This window comes from Fusarium keratoplasticum, chromosome 10, assembly GCF_025433545.1.
Source record: "Fusarium keratoplasticum isolate Fu6.1 chromosome 10, whole genome shotgun sequence".
NCBI lineage: Eukaryota > Fungi > Ascomycota > Sordariomycetes > Hypocreales > Nectriaceae > Fusarium > Fusarium keratoplasticum.
In genome coordinates, this window is record NC_070538.1 from 2,403,299 (window position 1) to 2,420,675 (window position 17,377).

Here is a 17,377-nt window from a genome sequence, read left to right on the forward strand (position 1 = left end):
GATATTGGAGATGGGGGCAGCATCTGCATTGGATTATCATTATTTGATTGAACTATCCTCTTAGAAATATGGTTGATACCAATGAAACAACAATTGATTGAACTCGCATCTCCAAAAAGAAGAAACCACGAGGTGGACATAGTCTAGTCTACCTAACTGAAGTGGGTTTGAAACTGGGACTGGCCCACCTTCTTCCCATTAACAACAACCGCAAACTCGATAGAGGCACCAGATGGAACCATCTCGACGTGGAATTCTAGTTTCTTTACTCTGATCCCGGCCTTATTCCGGTAATCTTCCAAGTCCCGGAAAGGAACATCGACTGAGCACTTGGTGGTGGCCCACCTCTCAACGGTACTGTTCTCGCGAGTGGGGGGCGTGTCCTCATGGCACTGGCAGATCGTCACTTGGAAGGTTCCGTCAAAGCTGTTAATGGTTTTGTACATATTACAGAAGGGATGGGACACAGGGTCCTTTGTTGACACGTTTTCTCCCTAGAATAGCGTTGAGTGCCGGAGTTTTCGCATCGAGGGGCAGCTACAAACCTTTTTCAGGTACCATGTCACTTGGTTGTCAGCCATCCACTCATGTGCCGTTTCGTTCCATATGTTGTCCTGTTGGAGATGTAATTTTGGGTCGAAAGGGACTGCGTGACTCATCCCGTAGCTGGCCCTTGAGATGGTCGAGGTGACTTGGATTGGGATACGGCACTCTCGGTTGGAGGACGCGGTTCCGCTTATGCAGCCTTTGTACACGGCTCCTCGACAGATTGCCGTATGCCTGGTTGGCAGGGTGTTAGCTGTATACTTACTTAAGGGTGCCAGGGAGGGATACTGACGGTCTCATTCCGGTTGATTGCAGGATGCTGATGTTGGCTGGTCCATGTTGAGCCCTCAAGTGCTCATACAGATAAGGGCTGCCCCCCAAACCGCCAACGAGAATGATTCCCTGTGAGCCACGAGAAGTGGTTAGAGTATGTTATGAGTCAACCGGGGTTCCGCTTACAGTCAACGACAGGCCCTGCTTCTTAGCCTTGAGGATTTGGGCTTCAATAAGCCCATCAATCTTAGCAAAAGGCTTAATGAAGGCCTTTTGAATGTGGGATCTGGGGATATGGTTAGATTAGGAGATAACCAAAAAGAAGGTGTCCAGACCCTTTGAAATGGATACGGCCATTCTTAATGATAGGCGCCTTTGTCATGTCGTTGAACAGCTCGTTGTCTTTCCGGTAAGCTTCGGCCGGGATCGACACCACGTATTCCTTGTTCACATTTCCAGACTTATACTGTGGCTTAATGGAAATCTCCCAGTCGCCCTTGAGCATCTCCTTGATGCCCGACTGGCTGAGTTGATCCCACTTGTAACCTAAGCGGTTCTTTACCCTAGCCTCGAACGCCTCGTCGATGAAGATACCTCCACAGAGTCCGCCTGCGTTGTTTAGTACATGGGAAAAGAGTGTGACGCTGAGTGTGCTGACCTATTCCTTCAACGGCCTCCCTCATCAGGATCGGGTCGACGCCTGTGATCTCGTAGGTGATGAGATCCTAGGATCCTTACGACAGTGACACGACTGAGGGCAAAGCTCTTTGATAACTCACACCTGTACCGCCTCCGCCATCGCAAATAAGGTACACATCACCCGGCTTGGGTTCGCGCCCTGGGTCACACAGAGTCGATAGGGCGGCAGCCTCTGGTTCCGGGACAAATGTCAGGATAGTCTTGCCCGCCGCTCTACGATCGAGAATACCGGCCTTTTTGGTCGCCTTCTCCATGTCCTGCCTGGCATAGTCCTTCCAGCTGGCAGGGACAGTAATTACGACGTGGAACTGATACGCCTCAAGGACTGAGCCTCCGCGATCCTTGGCGATAGACTCGAGCGTGTGGTCCCAAATCGCTCGGAGATAATCAGCGATCAGATCGATGGCTGTCTTGCCATTCTCACGGGCCATCTTCCGGGCGCGGAGGAGGAACTCGGATGAACGCAGCTCCGGGGATAGGTCCTCCTCCTTCAAGAGTAAGAGCTTGAACCAGGTAATGGGGGTGGTGTCCTTGTCCACCTCAAACTCGCATAGCATCTCATCTTCATAGTATATCTCGGTTGGAGCCTTACCATCCTCTCGACCCGAACCTGGCCAGCTGGTTATGAGGTTGATCTGTTCGCTGTTGAAGTCGGTTTGGGTAGCCCATGCGATGCCTGAATGACTGCGACAAGTCAGACATGGTTCCTGGATAGAAGAATGGTACTCACGTGGTCCCGAAATCGATGCCGATGACGAGCAGATTTTCGTCTTCCTCATAGGCAGATGGGTTCTCTGGCGACTTTGGACGACGAGTGGCATTAGACTTCGCCGACTTGTTCTTGGAAACAATGTTGGCTATGAGAGCCGTCATGATGTGGGAAGATATCAGGTCAAAGTGGCTTGCCTCTACACCACACAGAGGGAGATTTGGCCTATTATATAACATTATTTTCCTCTAGTGTTCCTACGTTGGTCGCTGTGACACGTCATCAAAGAAATGCATCAGCGAACAAAGTTATCAACTCATTACGGCATCAAGCCCAACGCCCTAAAGCACCATAACATTCTTATTTCTAACCATTGATGGCGTCAACCACAGAAGCTGTGTCTCTTCATGTCGATCATACGGGAAGAGATTCGTCCCGTGAGTGATGTTTTTGTTGAGACTAACTCTGCGAGACAAGGGCGTTTATCGACAGATGGAAAAGGAGTGTGTATATTGGGCATGATGCCTTGACTGTGAAAGACTGTATTTCTCTGACTGGGTTGCCTTGATCTACCTTTGGGTATGCTATGGGGTTAAATTACTTTAATGCCAACGCACGTGAATTCCAGAGGTCAACACCATCATCCTGCAAGCCTTTGTGACTGTCGGTTTTTTCCCCATTCTCTCTTCCCCCTTCCCAACCCACCTGACCAGTTTGTCAATCACGACCAACATGCCGATGCAATTCTGTAACGACTGCGGAAACCTGCTTCCACTCTCGCAGAATCCGGAAGTCACTTGTGACTGCTGTGATAAGATATGCAAGAGTAAGGTGCCCGCCTGCATCTTCGGCACATTACTGACGGCGGTACGCTAGATACCTTGCTCCGCTATACCACGATTTCCACCACGAACGATTTTCCTTCTGAACTGCGTAACAAACAAACGATCAACATACCAAGGAATTTATCTTCGCAGGACACGTGGTCCAAGACAGACACGAAATGCCGAGAGTGTGACGCGCAAGAGGTCCAGCACACGGCGCTTCAATTAAGAAGTGCTGACGAGGGAACGACTATGTTCTACTCTTGCTCAAAGTGTGGAGCGAGGTGAGTTTGGCTTCCCCTGTCGTCGCCGATGCTCATTAAGCGTTTAGGTGGAATGAAAACAACTAGGTGAACGCAACCCCAGTGTTCCTGGCCGCTGGCGACCAGCCGACCGTGAACGCCTGTTCAACACTTTCGATACCATGGCCAAATTTCGAGAGCAAGATGTGGAAGACGAATTCTCCAGCATCATCAGCGAGGCGTTTGTCGTGGGAAAAGAGATCAGCAGGCAGATTTCGCGCATCACTTGGACATTTGACCTCGACAAAGGACAAGAGAAATGATTGTTTAACGAAGAGACCATGGAGCTCGAGACGGGGGATCATGTTAAGCCACGGGTGGTGAACTGGGTTGTTGCTCCGGGTGTGATGAAAAGGGGTAAGTCAACGGGCGAGGGGTTCGAGCATGAGGAGATGCTTCACAAGAGAATAGTTAGCTGTGTCGAGTAGATGTAGGATTCTTTTGGGTATGTCTTTGTTTTTGTAACTTGGTTGCCAGGTATTCAATGAGAAAAGTTCAGTTCAAAGTAGATTCCTTGAGCGAGGTTGTGAATTATAGACAGTGGGGTCTTTCAACCCAGATTTTTGTTTCTGCACCTTGATGGACTGGGCTTTCAGTGATTGAATGGGAACTGCATTGTAGTATTGCCAGTCTTGGGAAAGTAATACTTGCCCATTTCCTACCTAAAGATCACTCTTAAACTGTTTTCTTTGCTTCTGTGGTCTGTCTGTATTAACTACCTAGATGAGACGAGGAACACTTTACTCAGGGATAATGCCTACCCGGTAGTTGTGTGTGACACACCTGGCTGTGGACAACTTTGAAGTGAACATGTAATACGTATATAATCAAAGAATAAGTTATGAGCTCGCCTTAATATTTTATTCTCTTGAATGACAAAACTCAATACCAAAGAAACTGCTTTGAGGTGTAGTCAACTGCTTCATCATTGACATTCTTTACTAAGGACATCCCTGCAAGCGCTAGAGCAAGGTAATCCTTAGTGGTTGCTTAGTGGAGTGACGTCGCGGGCATTCACAGCCACACACGCCACAAGGCAGACCCCTCATCAGAAAGAACAAAGCCTGGGGCACCTTCCTCGACCACACACGAGCATAGCACAGCACAGCAAGCACCAGAGCCTTCCATCTGCAGCTGCAGAAGCACCACCACCACTTAACTCCTCCTCCTCAACATCCGACGTTATCCTACTGCCACGCATCAACCTATCACCGCCAGCATCATCTCTTCCCTCCTGCCACGACACACCTCCAGCAAACATGGCTAGAGAGCGCCGCATCGCAAAGGAGCTCAAGGACATCGAGGCTGATCATGACAGCTCAGGCGTGAATGCGACCCCAGTCACTGATGGCAACCTCGTCCACCTAAAGGGCATCTTTCCCGCCCCCCCCGACACTCCCTACGCAGGCGGCACCTACCAGGTCGACATCCAGATTCCCGAGCAGTATCCCTTCAAGTCTCCTATAATACGATTCGACACCAAGATCTGGCATCCCAACATCAGCAGCCAGACGGTAAGATTCTTTGGCCGGGAAGCTTACCCCATTGCTGACTCTTGCTTCTGCAGGGCGCCATCTGTCTCGATACCCTCGGCTCCAACTGGTCTCCCGTCCAGACCATCAAAACGGCCCTGCTCTCCCTCCGAATGCTCCTCGAGTTCCCGAACCCCAAGGACCCACAAGACGCAGAGGTGGCAAACATGATGCTTAATGACCCTGAACGCTTCGCCCTCATGGCTCACGAGTGGGCTGTTAAGCACGCCGGTGCCCCGCGACAGGACATTGATCTGAGCAAGTGGAGGAAAGAGGATTCCACTACTACCAATAAGAATGATAACAGCAGGTATGTGGACGGGATATGTGCAGTTTGGGTTGCTGGAGGCGCCTCGTATTAACCGCGAGACAGGTATATGGGCTACAACAGGGACCTCGTCGATCGCTTCGTCAACATGGGATTCGCCCTCGATGCCGTAACCGAAGCCTTCATGTTCTTTGGCATCGACCAGAACAACGGACAAGATTACGAGCTGGAGGAGGCCTACATGGGAGACATCACGGCCCGCTTGCTGGGTGAGCATTGAAGCTCTCAGCGACACGACCGAATACGGAACCAGCGAACACGAGATAGTTACGAATATTTTGCATGGTATGGGGAGTTTGAATGAGGTCTTGCTTTTGTTATATGGTATCTTTGTTTTTTTCTCGTCTTCTTTTGCTGGCATAGACTGGGTGAATTGAATGACAGCGATGGAACCGATTCCTTCAGTCAGGAGACCGCGTGCAAGAGGAGGAAAACCACGCAGCGAATGATTTGTTAGTGCATCTTGTGATGCATTCTTTCTGAGCGCCTGAACCAGACTGTCCTCATATTGCCCAAGCACCAAGCGAGACAGGTTCTGCAGCGAGCCAACCTTTACAGCTCACGTGTACTTCTAGCCCCAACCAGGCTGCCCCATGATATCATCATGTGTAGCTCAGAAACACTTTTCAGCATTGGACCTATTTTTCGCAGCGTAAATGTGACATTGACATTGTATGGCGCGCTGCATGCAGGCAGTGGATTATGTATGGCACGCATTCGCCTGCGAAAAAGAAAACACCAAGGGGCCCATCCACAATCTAGCGCCAGCCAGACCGTCCTTCTCTATCAGGTAGGTACGAAAAATCATGGAACATAATGCAGATAGCCCTCCGTGAGCGAGTCCTCAGCTGACCGTACTGGGCTCTACTAAGCTCACTTGAACACTCCCTCTCACATTCTTCTCACATGCCTCTTACAACCGACTCCATTGGCTAGAGCCAACAGTGAGACACAGCAAGGCTGCCACTTTATAGCAGATCCCGACGGACAAACTCGTTGTACAGAGCCTTGCCCAGACCAGCGGGAGAGCGCTCAACAATGACACCGGCGTCCTCGAGGGCCTTGATCTTGGTGTCGGCACCACCCTTGCCGCCGGAGACGATGGCACCGGCGTGACCCATTCGTCGGCCGGGAGGAGCAGAGATACCGGCGATGAAGCTGACGACGGGCTTGCCACCCTGGACGGTGTTGGCCTGCTTGAGGAACTCGGCGGCGTCCTCCTCGGCGGAACCACCAATCTCACCAATCATGATGATACCGTCGGTGTCGGGGTCCTCGGTGAAGACCTTGAGGCAGTCGATAAAGTTGGTGCCGCTGAAGGGGTCACCACCGATACCGACGACGAGGGACTGACCCAGACCGGCCTGGGTGGTCTGGTTGACGGCCTCGTAGGTCAGGGTACCGGAGCGGGAGACGATACCAATGCGGCCGCGCTTGTGGATGAAGCCGGGCATGATACCGATCTTGCACTGTTCGGGAGCGATAATGCCGGGGCAGTTGGGGCCGACGAGGCGGGTCTTGTTTTGCGACTTGAGCATGTCGGTGATGCGAACCATGTCTGGGAAGTGGGCCCACGTTAGACCACTCACCACGCAAATTGAAACTGTCATCAGGGTGAAAACGTACCATGCTGGGGAATACCCTCAGTGATGCAGACGACGAGAGGGATCTCGGCCTCGAGAGCCTCCTCGATACCGGCGGCGGCAACGGGGGGACTATGATTTTTTTCGTTAGGTCTCGTTGACATTGATCCCCACCAGATACACATACGGGACGAAGAGGGCGGTCGCAGTGGCGCCAGTCTCCTTGACGGCTTCCGACACATTCTTGAAGACGGGGAGGTCGAGATGAGTCGTGCCAGCCTTCTTGGGGTTCGTTCCACCAACGACCTTGGTTCCTATTGACGGCGAGAGTCAGCCTCAAAAGCGCACCCCTGTCACATGCATCATGACATGTGTCGTAGCATTGATGTAGCGAGGAACCGTACCGTATTCGATAGCTTGTTGCGCGTGGAAGCTACGTCACCCGATTAGTTTCTGAATGGTTCCCAAAAAATTGTGTGTAAAAAAACAACTCACGTTCCCTGCTTTCCGGTGAAGCCCTGGTAGATGACCTTGGTGTCGCTGTTGATGCGCAGGTTGTTGATGGTCTTGGCGTACTGCGACGACGAGTAGGCGCGGCGGCCGACATTGCGCAGCGCAGAGGCGCGGGTGGCTCTGGAAAAGGACTGCATGATTGGAATGTGTATTATAAGAGGAGGGAACGAGGTGAGAAGACGCCGCTGGTGCAACGTCAGAAGCAAAAGCAAGGGCGGGCGAGTGGTGGTGGTGGTTTGAGGAGGGGAGCTGTTGGGGAGGAAAACTGTCGATGGTCCAACTAAGGAGCTTTGCCCTTCGGGAGAGAGTGAGTGCGAGTGTGCTCTCGTATCAAGATTATCCCGTGGCCGGGACGCAACGGCCTAAGCCTAAAAGGGCCCGACCTTGTTCACCTGCTTTTTGAGTGACGCTACGGGTGGTCACGGAGGAATTGTGCCGAGAGTCGGCAGACGGCTACTATTTGATCCGACCGTTGCCGTTTAAAAGCCCCAGGTACAGCGCCCTTGGGGGCCTGTAGACCACTCACGAGTGCCGGTGCGGCGCTTGCCCTTACCTCGAAACCCTCGCCGAGCGTCTCCAGCGCGGCTAATCACGGGTGCTTCGGTGAAGCTTGACCACTGCACGAGCCTGCGTCATTGGGCGTCGTTTTTTCTTTTTCATTCGTGTGGGGAGAGCCCACGGGGTTCTTCTTGCACCGGACTTGCATGTCCAGTGGTCAAGTTGATTAAAGTCCAGAGAAAAAATCACTTCCGATGAGGGAAAAAATCGAATTGCGGACAATGAGAGCCCGTCCCCGTGAATGTGTGAGTGGCATGGATTTGAAACTGCCGAAGAAAAAAAAAGAGCACCTGATCTGATCTACCAAGAATGCCTGTTTTACATCTTCCTGATCTCAAGAGAATCTCTGCCATAAAATACCGCCTTTCACGTAAACCCCAAGACGGTTGAAAGAAAAAAAAATGTTCCTGGTGATGGAACATGCTTGACTTGAGAAACCGAGGCTTCGCCACTGCCTTGGCCCCCTAGATGCCTCGGTACGGCACTTGTTGTCGGTTGAGTGTCTACCGAAATTCGGCTGGGTCAATTGAGGCCGAGACCCTTTTTGCTTGTGCTTACGTCAATGAGGTTTTTGCGCGCGACATTTCGAAGCTGTGCGCCAATTGATTTGACCTCAATTGCAGCCATTGTCTTGATCTTAAAAGATCTTTTTAATGCTCCAGCCGACTGCCAGAACCCTGGCGGCGAGGTAACAGGCGACGGCTAGTGCATACGACAGACCCGCAAACGCGATGAGAGCTTTCCAGCCTGCATCACCGCGATTACCGGCCTCGAGGATTGCTCCAGCAATTGGAAGACTGCTGAGAGTCCCGAAACTAGCCACCATGAATGCTGTCGAGACGAAGCGACCGTAGTCTCTCGGATCGCAGAGTTGTCCCAGACAGACAGGCGCCAGACCCAGGTTGCTGCCACTCGCAAAGCCAAATACGACCGCAAAGGTGATCAGCATTGGCTTGGAGTCTCCAGCGGGTAACCACAATCCAAATACAGAGATACTGCACAGCACGATCGTGATGACAATCACATTGAACCGGCCAAGCTTGTCTGCAAGGAAGCCTGGTAGGAACCGACCAACCAGAGAACCCGCGTTGAGGATTGAGAGAAGCGTGTAAGAGTCGGTGGTGTGGTCCGAATCCCTTCCAGCATAGGACACAATGTACGTCAACGGCACAAAGAGTCCCCATTCCATAAAAAAGATTCCAAAAGCCGACAAGGTAAACTTGAGGTCCTTGAACATGGTAAGATCGGGCCACACAGAGGTGATCTTATTCTGCGGCGGCAGACGCGACCGCAAGAAGGTGGTCGCTGGCACGGCGAGGCCCAGCAGGATGAACCCGAGAATGCGGGTCGTCCAGGCAAAGCCCACGCTTGGGAGGAGCTTCTGCAGGAGAATCGGGAAGACGACGCCTCCGATTGAACCTGCGGTGATGGCGATGCCAGTTGCGAAACCGCGTTTGGCGTCGAAGAAGTGCGCAATTGATGCGTAGGCAGGCGAATTGAGGAGTGCGCCTCCCAAACCTCCCATCACCGAGTACGAAAGAATGATCTGATAGAACTCTTGACAAAACTTAGACCTTGTATTCATCAATTGGAGGTTCAGACTTACCTTCACAGACGCTCAGGATCAAGAGGCTGCTCCCAATGAGCACGCCGCCCGCAGCGACCATGAGCTTCGGCCCATATTTGTCAAAGACAGGACCAACCTGGATGCCGACAAAAAAGACGATGAACAGGTACAGACTAAAGATCCAACCAATCTCGGACGGCGAGTAGTCGCGCAGCTGGTTCTGAGAAAAGTACGACTCAAAGACGGCGGCAGTGTTGATAAGACCAAACACTGAGAGCATGGCACAAAAGGCGCCAAACACGACAAGCCACGCCTGAAGACCTCCCTCTGGGAACTCGAGGTCGGTTGCGTTGGATGCCGTGTCGGCGGTGGCCGAGTCTCCTATGGCCCCGTACCGGACGGGGCCGGCCTTTTCGGGGTCATGGTCGGAGGGGTAGTGACTTTTTTCGGTCACGGTGGTTTGGACAGGCTCGGTCGGCGCAGGGCCGACGGCACTCTGGTTTTTTAGGCAGGTTTCCTCTGCATTGTGTGCAAGAGTCATAAGTGGGAGGGGGTTCCTCAATAGATGGGTATGTTTGCAGGCAACTTTCTTCAAGTTGTATGTGTTTCACGGATGGGAGAGATGAGAGAGAAAGAGAAATTGACAGGTCAAAGCGAGGAGGGTGGGAGAGAATTTATGCCCATGTCGATCGGGCAGAGGAGATGCCGAAGCCGGGTAACAATTGAGTGATCGGTGGGGAGGGTTGCGGAAGCGGCTTGCAGGCTTGGCAGGCGACTATCTACACCGAGTTATTGAACCCATGTGTCTTGTTACTGAACCAAGTGATTCATTACTATGAGCTAGATCAATGTTGTTATCCCGCAGAGCGCTGCAGGCTGCCTCATTGACATGAATGGGTTACGATAGTTCAAGGTACAGTAGCAGTCCCGCTCTGACTTGAGAGTTGACTTCAGGGGGTTCAGCTGAACTTGGCTCTAGCCGGATACGAGCTTACTAGCCCAGCCACCATGTCACAACATTGAAGCTTGACTCCTCTTACCCAACCTGAGATGCAGAAAGCAAACCGTGGTTTCTATTTTAGCCGTTCATATTACTCGATGAGGGACTTCGTCTTGCATAAGAGATTTTGACAACTTCCTCTAAGAACTATAGGAGAAGAAACTGTCTACAAGTCAACAAGCTTCTCGCATTTGAGCAAGGGGATATATAACTGCCAACTTATTGTAGATAACCTCCTCAGTCATCTTTATTGTCAAAACTGAGTTGTGTCATATGGCTCCGAGTGTTTATGAGCCCATCGTTCAGCCCGAGGCAACCTTCCATGTTATTTGTCCAAGCCTACACATAACCGTGCCCACGAACATCGAGGAGAATTGATACTTCATATTCCATCCTCTGAGAACCCAATACAGCCTTGGTGCTTTGGGATGTTGCAGGAACTCTCTTTTCAGCAGGTAACTAATAAATAGTCCCTGAAACTAATCCTCGACACTTGATGGGTTGTGCGACTATCGAAACAAACGAATTATCAGTGTTGGGTACCATCAATTTAATTCTTGAGATTAAATATCGCACCTTAACCTGAAGATTTCGAACAGAATTGCAGCACTTGGGATGTTAGTGGATTGTGGTGGAATGGACCTTGCGTCAGGTCTCTCTTTGGTAGTGGTTCTCAGTGTCAGACTCATTTGCACTTGAGGGCCATTGGAAACCCAGAAACTATAAGTACATAGACTAATTGCGCCAGGTATGTGACGGGCCGATGCCTCTGGGCGACACTGGCTTGTCCAGCATCTCTAATCTCTAATGGTCTACTCTATAATCTACTCTATAACAATGCTTCCAAGTCTACTGTCCATCTACAGGCCGTTGCTTCTGCAGGAGAAAACTCCGCTCACGTTTCCTTCCTTGAACTGATCGATTATGCCTTGCACACTCACGTATGTACCCAAGGTGAGATACAAGAAGCCAATCAAGATGAGGGTGATGTTCAACATGATTGACATGTAATCGAGGAGAGACTTTCGCGCCTTGCCCACCCTTTGATCTGCGTTCCGCATGCGAAAGTAGGCTAGACCCCAGAAGATGAAGCCAAACCAACAGTTGAACAGAGACGCCATGACAGACAGTACTGACTCGTATTAGTGTGGGGAGTTATCAGGGTTCGCCAGGGGTGCTTACATGATTCAAAGAAGGGGATAATCCCAGAAATGAGAAAGGCGAACACCCAGGTCATAAGAAGAACGAAAACCCACCAGAACCAGCCCTTGAAGGTGTGCTCGGTGAGGTGACGGGAGTCCTGGAACATCCGAAAGAAGATGAATCGGCCAGTGACGGAGGCGTAAAGGCACCCAACAAATACTATTGTCGGGACCATGAAGGAGTACGACACCTTCTTGTAGACGGTCTCTAGGGCACCAAAGGCTGGGGTCACCATGTATTGATTGCCGGTGTACACGTAGATGACGGTGCCAACGACGCTGAATGTGATGATCTCAGCAACCGTACAAACCCACAATGCTTTGGGAAAGTCTCTAAAGAGGCGTTAGAATGGAGGATCGCGGCAGAGACTGTGACAAGCTTACCGGGGCTCGCGCATTTCTGCAATGAAGCTTGGGAGCGTGAGCTGCCCCATAAATGTGAAGCTGATGTTCAGGAAGGCCGACATTCCCGTTACGAGAGTTGTGGTCTTTGGCGTCCAGATGGAAATGATTGGCTCGCCCATTGAAGGATATCCCGCCGGCTCGCCCTGGGCAGCCGTGAATGCCGTGGCGAGGATGACTGAGATAAAGGTGAAGAATGTCGAAATGGCGCCGAGCTTGGCCATCATGTCGAACGTGCGTGGTAGAGAGCCTAGCCAGCTGATGGCCGTGACGACGATGGCAAATGTGACAGTGCGACATGCCCGGATTGGATCGGATACGGTCATGGTGTTGAGGTAGATGGCGCCGACGAGGATGTGGAGGGCTTGAATGAAGGTGTTGTTGAGGGTGAACATGACGGCTGTACACCACCACGCCCATTTTCTATTCCAGAAGAGTATCTGGCCGATGTCGCAGATGTCTCTAACCTCGGGGTGCCGCAGACAGAACTCCCACAGAATCAAGCTCGTGTATAACACAACACCGGCGATCGCGGCCGTGAGGATCAAGCCGGGGACGAGACCGAGCAAGCTGTAAGACCAAGGGAAGCTCATGATGGAGAGCACAATGTACTCGCTGAACAATAGACCTGCTGTCTTCTGCCAAGAGCATGTCCGATACTGAATGGCGTTGCCCACTTCCGAGACGGATTGTTTGTCCACGAGGTCAACCGTCTGGCTGTCGCTATCGCGGATCGTCTTGGGTAGATTGCCGTTGGGTAGCGGTTCGATGCGCGGGCCGATCACGAGATCTCTTCCTCCAAAGGCGTAGGCAAGCCATGATGAGGATCTTGGTGGGCTTCCATTCTCGAGATCTGGGTGGATTGGGCTGGAAGACATGGAGAGGTGAATCTATGGGGTATGAAGGATGGGAGGAGGAGCGCCGTAGATACAGAGTAAGACCTAAAAGAAAAAAAATATGGAGTGAACAGAAGGATTTGGGGATGTGGGAGTAGAGTAGATATAAAGATGGAGGAGAAATAATGGTGAACGTTGCAAAGTCGTGTCCCCGGCTCGCCATCTTCCAACCTGCCTGCTCACTTACACCGGGGCGTCCATCCATAGACGCCGATGGCTTGCTGGAGAATGTTCTTCCCTCCTTCCATTTCAAAACCCCAACCAGGGCGACGTGCAAGGAGGTGCCCTTATTGGATGCTCCTTGCGGGGATGGCGACTTCCACGGTTCTACGGCGGCGCCGTCACCGGATTCCAGCTCGGCCATGGCGGATCGCGCACTCTGGGACTTGGCTCATCGTGGGAATGATGCGTGTGGTTCGTAATTGCCAGTAAGAAGAGCCGGGTTCCAAAAGGTCTTTAAAGTCACCTCCATCTTTGGCTGAAATGGCAATGTTACGTGCTAGAAACGAAAAGCCCGCCCCTTAACCGGCAGTCAAGGATTCACCTCCGACTTCCCCGTTGCTGATATGACGTGGTGGCGCGGTACCATGGCCGCTATTCACAACAGTCCGCTTCAAGCTGACTGAACTCAAGTTCAAGACAGCCAGCTTCATTCAGTCCGGATAGGCAGACGTATGATGAGTTTCTCAGATCATGCAATTGCCGTCCCGAGATGCTCACCACAGAGTGGCCTGTCCGAGGACTGATTAAGGTGTACGCTTGCGAGGTGAGCCAGCGATTTAAGCTTACGTCTGTTAAGCTTCTTTTCCTAGCTTGGCCGCGATGCCCGGGAATAAAGCTCGCAGAGCTTTTCCAAGGCGACCAAGCCGACTCTCTGAGATAGAATGTCATGTCTCATCTTCTAAGAAGACTTTTTTAATACAACATTATTTGATGGGACATAATGGCTTGATTGTGTTGATAACGGTGCTTCTGTTGCAGAGGAGTTATCTGCCCGCCGTCTCTCATCGAGCCGAGTGAAATAACCTGTCAATACTGGGTTTGATGAGACCTAGATCGCAAGTGCGAGATAAGGCACCCAGAGCCCCGTGGCCAATGGGTCTAAGCTGTCAGACATCTCCATTATTTTTTCGTTTAAACTGTCTGTGGTAAGTAGAATTTATTTGGATCTAGCTTGAAAGCCACATTGGTGTATTTCGAGGAACGAGACTGATTCGGGGCGCGGAAGTTCGGCTCAGCCTCTCTTGGCAGCAAATCAGGCTTGCTCGATTTGCCAACTGAGGGGGTTGAAATGCTGGACAAGTCCGGTGTCTTGCTCAGCCGCAGCCACAACAAACCAGGCTGGATTTCAGGCATGTCGTCAGATCATGGCAAGGGCACAGCGTGTTCCCGGTATGAGATGCTTTGGTATTTTAACTCTATTAAAGCTCAAAAACTCCTTGTTAGCCTTAAATTGTAGATTGTAGATCAATTGCAATTGAGGCCCTATGGTTGATGCATTGCAGGCGTTGGTTTAACAGACAGATCCATGATTGTTCACAAGACAAACAAGGGCATCTCTGACCCCCGTTTTGCTTTCTTGCAGCCGCTGCCAAGATAGAAAAGAGGGAGGGTGTCTGTGCGTCTGGCTGATTGGTGCCACGTCAAAGGCAGGGCATAAACATTGCCTCACACAGCAGAGCCTCATTTCAAGGCATTCTGGCAGGCAGAATGAGGAAGCGCCATATCCAGCCATATCTTGGGATAGAAGCCAGCCAGAGTTATGACTTGCAATTGCCATCATTTCAACACTGCCGAAACTCCAGCGCCATCCAATTCAATTCTCCTGTCATTCCCTCAAGCACTAATTCAAGATGGACGACATGCAAGAGAAGTGCGGCTGCAGAAAGCCGGACATAACCATCTTCGAGATATGCCGAAGCTGTGGCAATCCAGTCAATTTCGAAGAGCTTCGACAACAAGCTATCGATACCTACGATAGAGACGGTCGGCCGATCGAGGATCCTAATCTGCCTCGACGTCACCTTCTGATAGGAAACCCGAGGAACAGCTTGAGAGTCCTACACCTGGACGATGACGCGTCCCCGATTCTAAGTGGCACATTCGAGCGAGCTTCGATTACCCATTTACCCTCGTATGAAGCCGTTTCCTACTGTTGGGGTGGAGATGATGGTGACTATACTAAGTCTGAATTCATCATCATCGGCGGCAGCCTCTTTCCAATCACCAAGAACTGTGCCGCAGTGCTTCACAAAATTCGCAAGACAAACAGCAAGAGAGTCATTTGGATTGACTCACTTTGCATCAACCAAAATGATGTCAAGGAGAGATCGGTTCAGGTCAGGCAGATGGGACAAATCTTCTCAGGGGCACAGAAGGTCCACATCTACCTTGGCAACAATGTCAACAACATGACTGCCTCAAAAGCCTTTTACGTGCTGAACTCAATGCAAAACTTGCACGAGTTCAGCATGAAGCTGAGGAATAGGGCAGAGTCGGTCAAGGCGTTGTTCACCCAGACCTACTTTTCTCGAATGTGGATCATACAAGAAGTTCTCCTCGCAAAGTCTGCTGCACTGCATTGGGGAACAGCCACCATTCCGTGGCAGACATTGAGCGAAGGTCACCTGGAAGAGTTTAAAAAATCCGGCATAGACAGTTGTATCCCCGAGTGGATGCGAATTCGGGCAACGGTCAATAATTTCAGGAACTCCGAGACCCTAGGTGAGCTACTGTTCAGCGCCATGGGCAGCACTGCGAGCAACGATAGGGATAAGGTGTATGGGACCTACGGACTATTGTTTGATGCAGAGGAGGAGGGTCTCACAGTCGACTACAGTCTATCAGTGGTACAAGTTTTCACAAATATGGCCGCTCATTTAATCAAAAAGCACAACGCCTTGCGGGCCGTCCTACGACATGCCAACCACGACGCCCCCCTCATTGACGGCGAGCAGCTTCCCTCTTGGGTGCCCGATTTTCGATCAAGATCTGTGCCAAAAGAGGTCTCAATATCCCGTGGCGGGCTCAAGGACTTGGAGGCTGACTCCCGCATCACGTTCGAAGAGTCGATCCCCAGTTGTGGGGCAAATGAACTATGTCTTCGGGGGCATAGATTAACAATGCCCGGGCTCCAACGAGATTCGCTGACTGAATACTCGACGACCAGGACACGAAAACCCAGGGTTGAAATCCGAGCAAAGTTTCAAGTGGCTTTCGACCCTGAAGACCACACGGTTTTCTGGATGCCCGATGGGGCGCTTCTCCAGTTGAAAAGGCATCCAACCAGGGAAGATGCATATACATTTCTCGGGGGGTGCGTTATTAAACACGCTAGCACTCTCCCTAGCTTTATCTTTCACTATCGCGACCTCTCTGACGCCATGTACGGCTTAAAACTGCCAGCTCTCAAGTCCCTTTGGAAACTATGCATGAATTTGGACTGTATTTCACACCACGATCGGATTCGGCTCAGGCTCGGGTCTTTAAAGCTCCCAGATACAAGCATGGGATGGGAAAAGGCCGAGCACGTGTTAAACGCATACGACTTTGTCAATCTTCTAGACCGAAACCGTACCCCCTTGGAACCCGATGCCCAACAGATGCTCCACTTCCTGCGTTTTTGTCAGAGCGATGACACGTGGGAGGTATTAGAAAAACCAAACATAGGCTTGAAGTCTCGAGCCTGGTACAGTATCCAGGACATTAGCGACCTTTGTCTGGCTTGGCTACAGTGCTATGAGACAGCCGAGTACCTAATCGAGCAATCCTCAAAGATCACCCATGAAGATTCAACTTTAACATCGAGGCTGAGATCAAAGTTCCTGAATCATCTAAAGGTCTGGGAGAAAACCACTGAAGCGCTTTCAAAAGCATTGAGGTGGACCGAAGGCTCGACATGGCCGTTTAAAACCCCTCCTCGGTTCCACAAATGGGACTGTGATGAAGACAGCAAAGATACCCCTGATGAAGATGGCAAAGACACACTCCGCAAGAAAAGGCGGGCTGAAATGATCCTTTGGCCTCATCAGAAGCCTTCTAGGTTCAAAATGCGGGGCCGTGATGAAGGCAAGAAAGCGGAAGACAGCTCTTACGGAGAGGAAATGAGACTTCGTTCGATAATCAGGAATAACTTCAGTGGTGTTCGGCTCAGATTCGACCTGCCCGTAACCGCAACAAGACCGCGAGACAAGAGAGTTGAGTATGTCCTCGAGCCCTGGGGTGAGAAATGGGCTGGAACGATTCGGTCGATTCCGTATCTTCTCACTGTCGGCGAACACCTCGATTCAATACGTTCTGTAGGGTCTAGGGTGAAGTATTCCAAGCAAGACGATTCGACATGGAAGAACCTGGAAGTTCGGCTAGCTGAAACCATCACTCTTTTGTAGTTTGGACTCTGGTAGCTCGGTTTGTATTAATTTTAATGATGTATAGAAGTCCTCA

The 17,377-nt window shown here is 51.1% G+C and overlaps 4 protein-coding genes and 2 pseudogenes across 6 annotated transcripts, besides 2 other annotated features; 2 read left to right on the forward strand and 4 right to left on the reverse strand.

The window, feature by feature from the left end:
• Nucleotides 1-152: 152 nt before the first annotated feature.
• On the reverse strand, nt 153-2,391 carry NCS57_01261900 (uncharacterized protein; the record flags this gene model as incomplete). The annotated part of the gene is made up of 8 exons (XM_053062288.1): nt 153-494; nt 546-780; nt 839-948; nt 1,006-1,105; nt 1,155-1,428; nt 1,478-1,544; nt 1,599-2,202; nt 2,249-2,391. 8 exons carry the CDS (start codon nt 2,389-2,391, stop codon nt 153-155), a joined length of 1,875 nt encoding a protein of 624 aa, XP_052908816.1.
• Nucleotides 2,392-4,447: 2,056 nt separating this feature from the next.
• Nucleotides 4,448-5,433, forward strand: NCS57_01262000 (annotated as a pseudogene). The gene is made up of 3 exons: nt 4,448-4,867; nt 4,921-5,195; nt 5,259-5,433.
• Nucleotides 4,448-5,433: a sequence feature.
• A 748-nt stretch (nt 5,434-6,181) lies between these two features.
• On the reverse strand, nt 6,182-7,563 carry NCS57_01262100 (Succinate--CoA ligase [ADP-forming] subunit alpha, mitochondrial; the record flags this gene model as incomplete). The annotated part of the gene is made up of 5 exons (XM_053062289.1): nt 7,292-7,563; nt 7,201-7,229; nt 6,984-7,110; nt 6,840-6,928; nt 6,182-6,771 (listed from the first exon to the last, which is right to left on the reverse strand). Exons 1-5 carry the CDS (start codon nt 7,444-7,446, stop codon nt 6,182-6,184), a joined length of 990 nt encoding a protein of 329 aa, XP_052908817.1. The 5' UTR covers nt 7,447-7,563.
• A 941-nt stretch (nt 7,564-8,504) lies between these two features.
• Nucleotides 8,505-9,975, reverse strand: NCS57_01262200 (MFS domain-containing protein; the record flags this gene model as incomplete). The annotated part of the gene is made up of 2 exons (XM_053062290.1): nt 8,505-9,424; nt 9,474-9,975. 2 exons carry the CDS (start codon nt 9,973-9,975, stop codon nt 8,505-8,507), a joined length of 1,422 nt encoding a protein of 473 aa, XP_052908818.1.
• A 1,319-nt stretch (nt 9,976-11,294) lies between these two features.
• Nucleotides 11,295-12,928, reverse strand: NCS57_01262300 (annotated as a pseudogene). Its single transcript has 3 exons — nt 12,021-12,928; nt 11,617-11,969; nt 11,295-11,566 (listed from the first exon to the last, which is right to left on the reverse strand).
• Nucleotides 11,295-12,928: a sequence feature.
• A 1,859-nt stretch (nt 12,929-14,787) lies between these two features.
• Nucleotides 14,788-17,322, forward strand: NCS57_01262400 (HET domain-containing protein; the record flags this gene model as incomplete). The annotated part of the gene is made up of 1 exon (XM_053062291.1): nt 14,788-17,322. One exon carries the CDS (start codon nt 14,788-14,790, stop codon nt 17,320-17,322), a length of 2,535 nt encoding a protein of 844 aa, XP_052908819.1.
• Nucleotides 17,323-17,377: the final 55 nt, after the last annotated feature.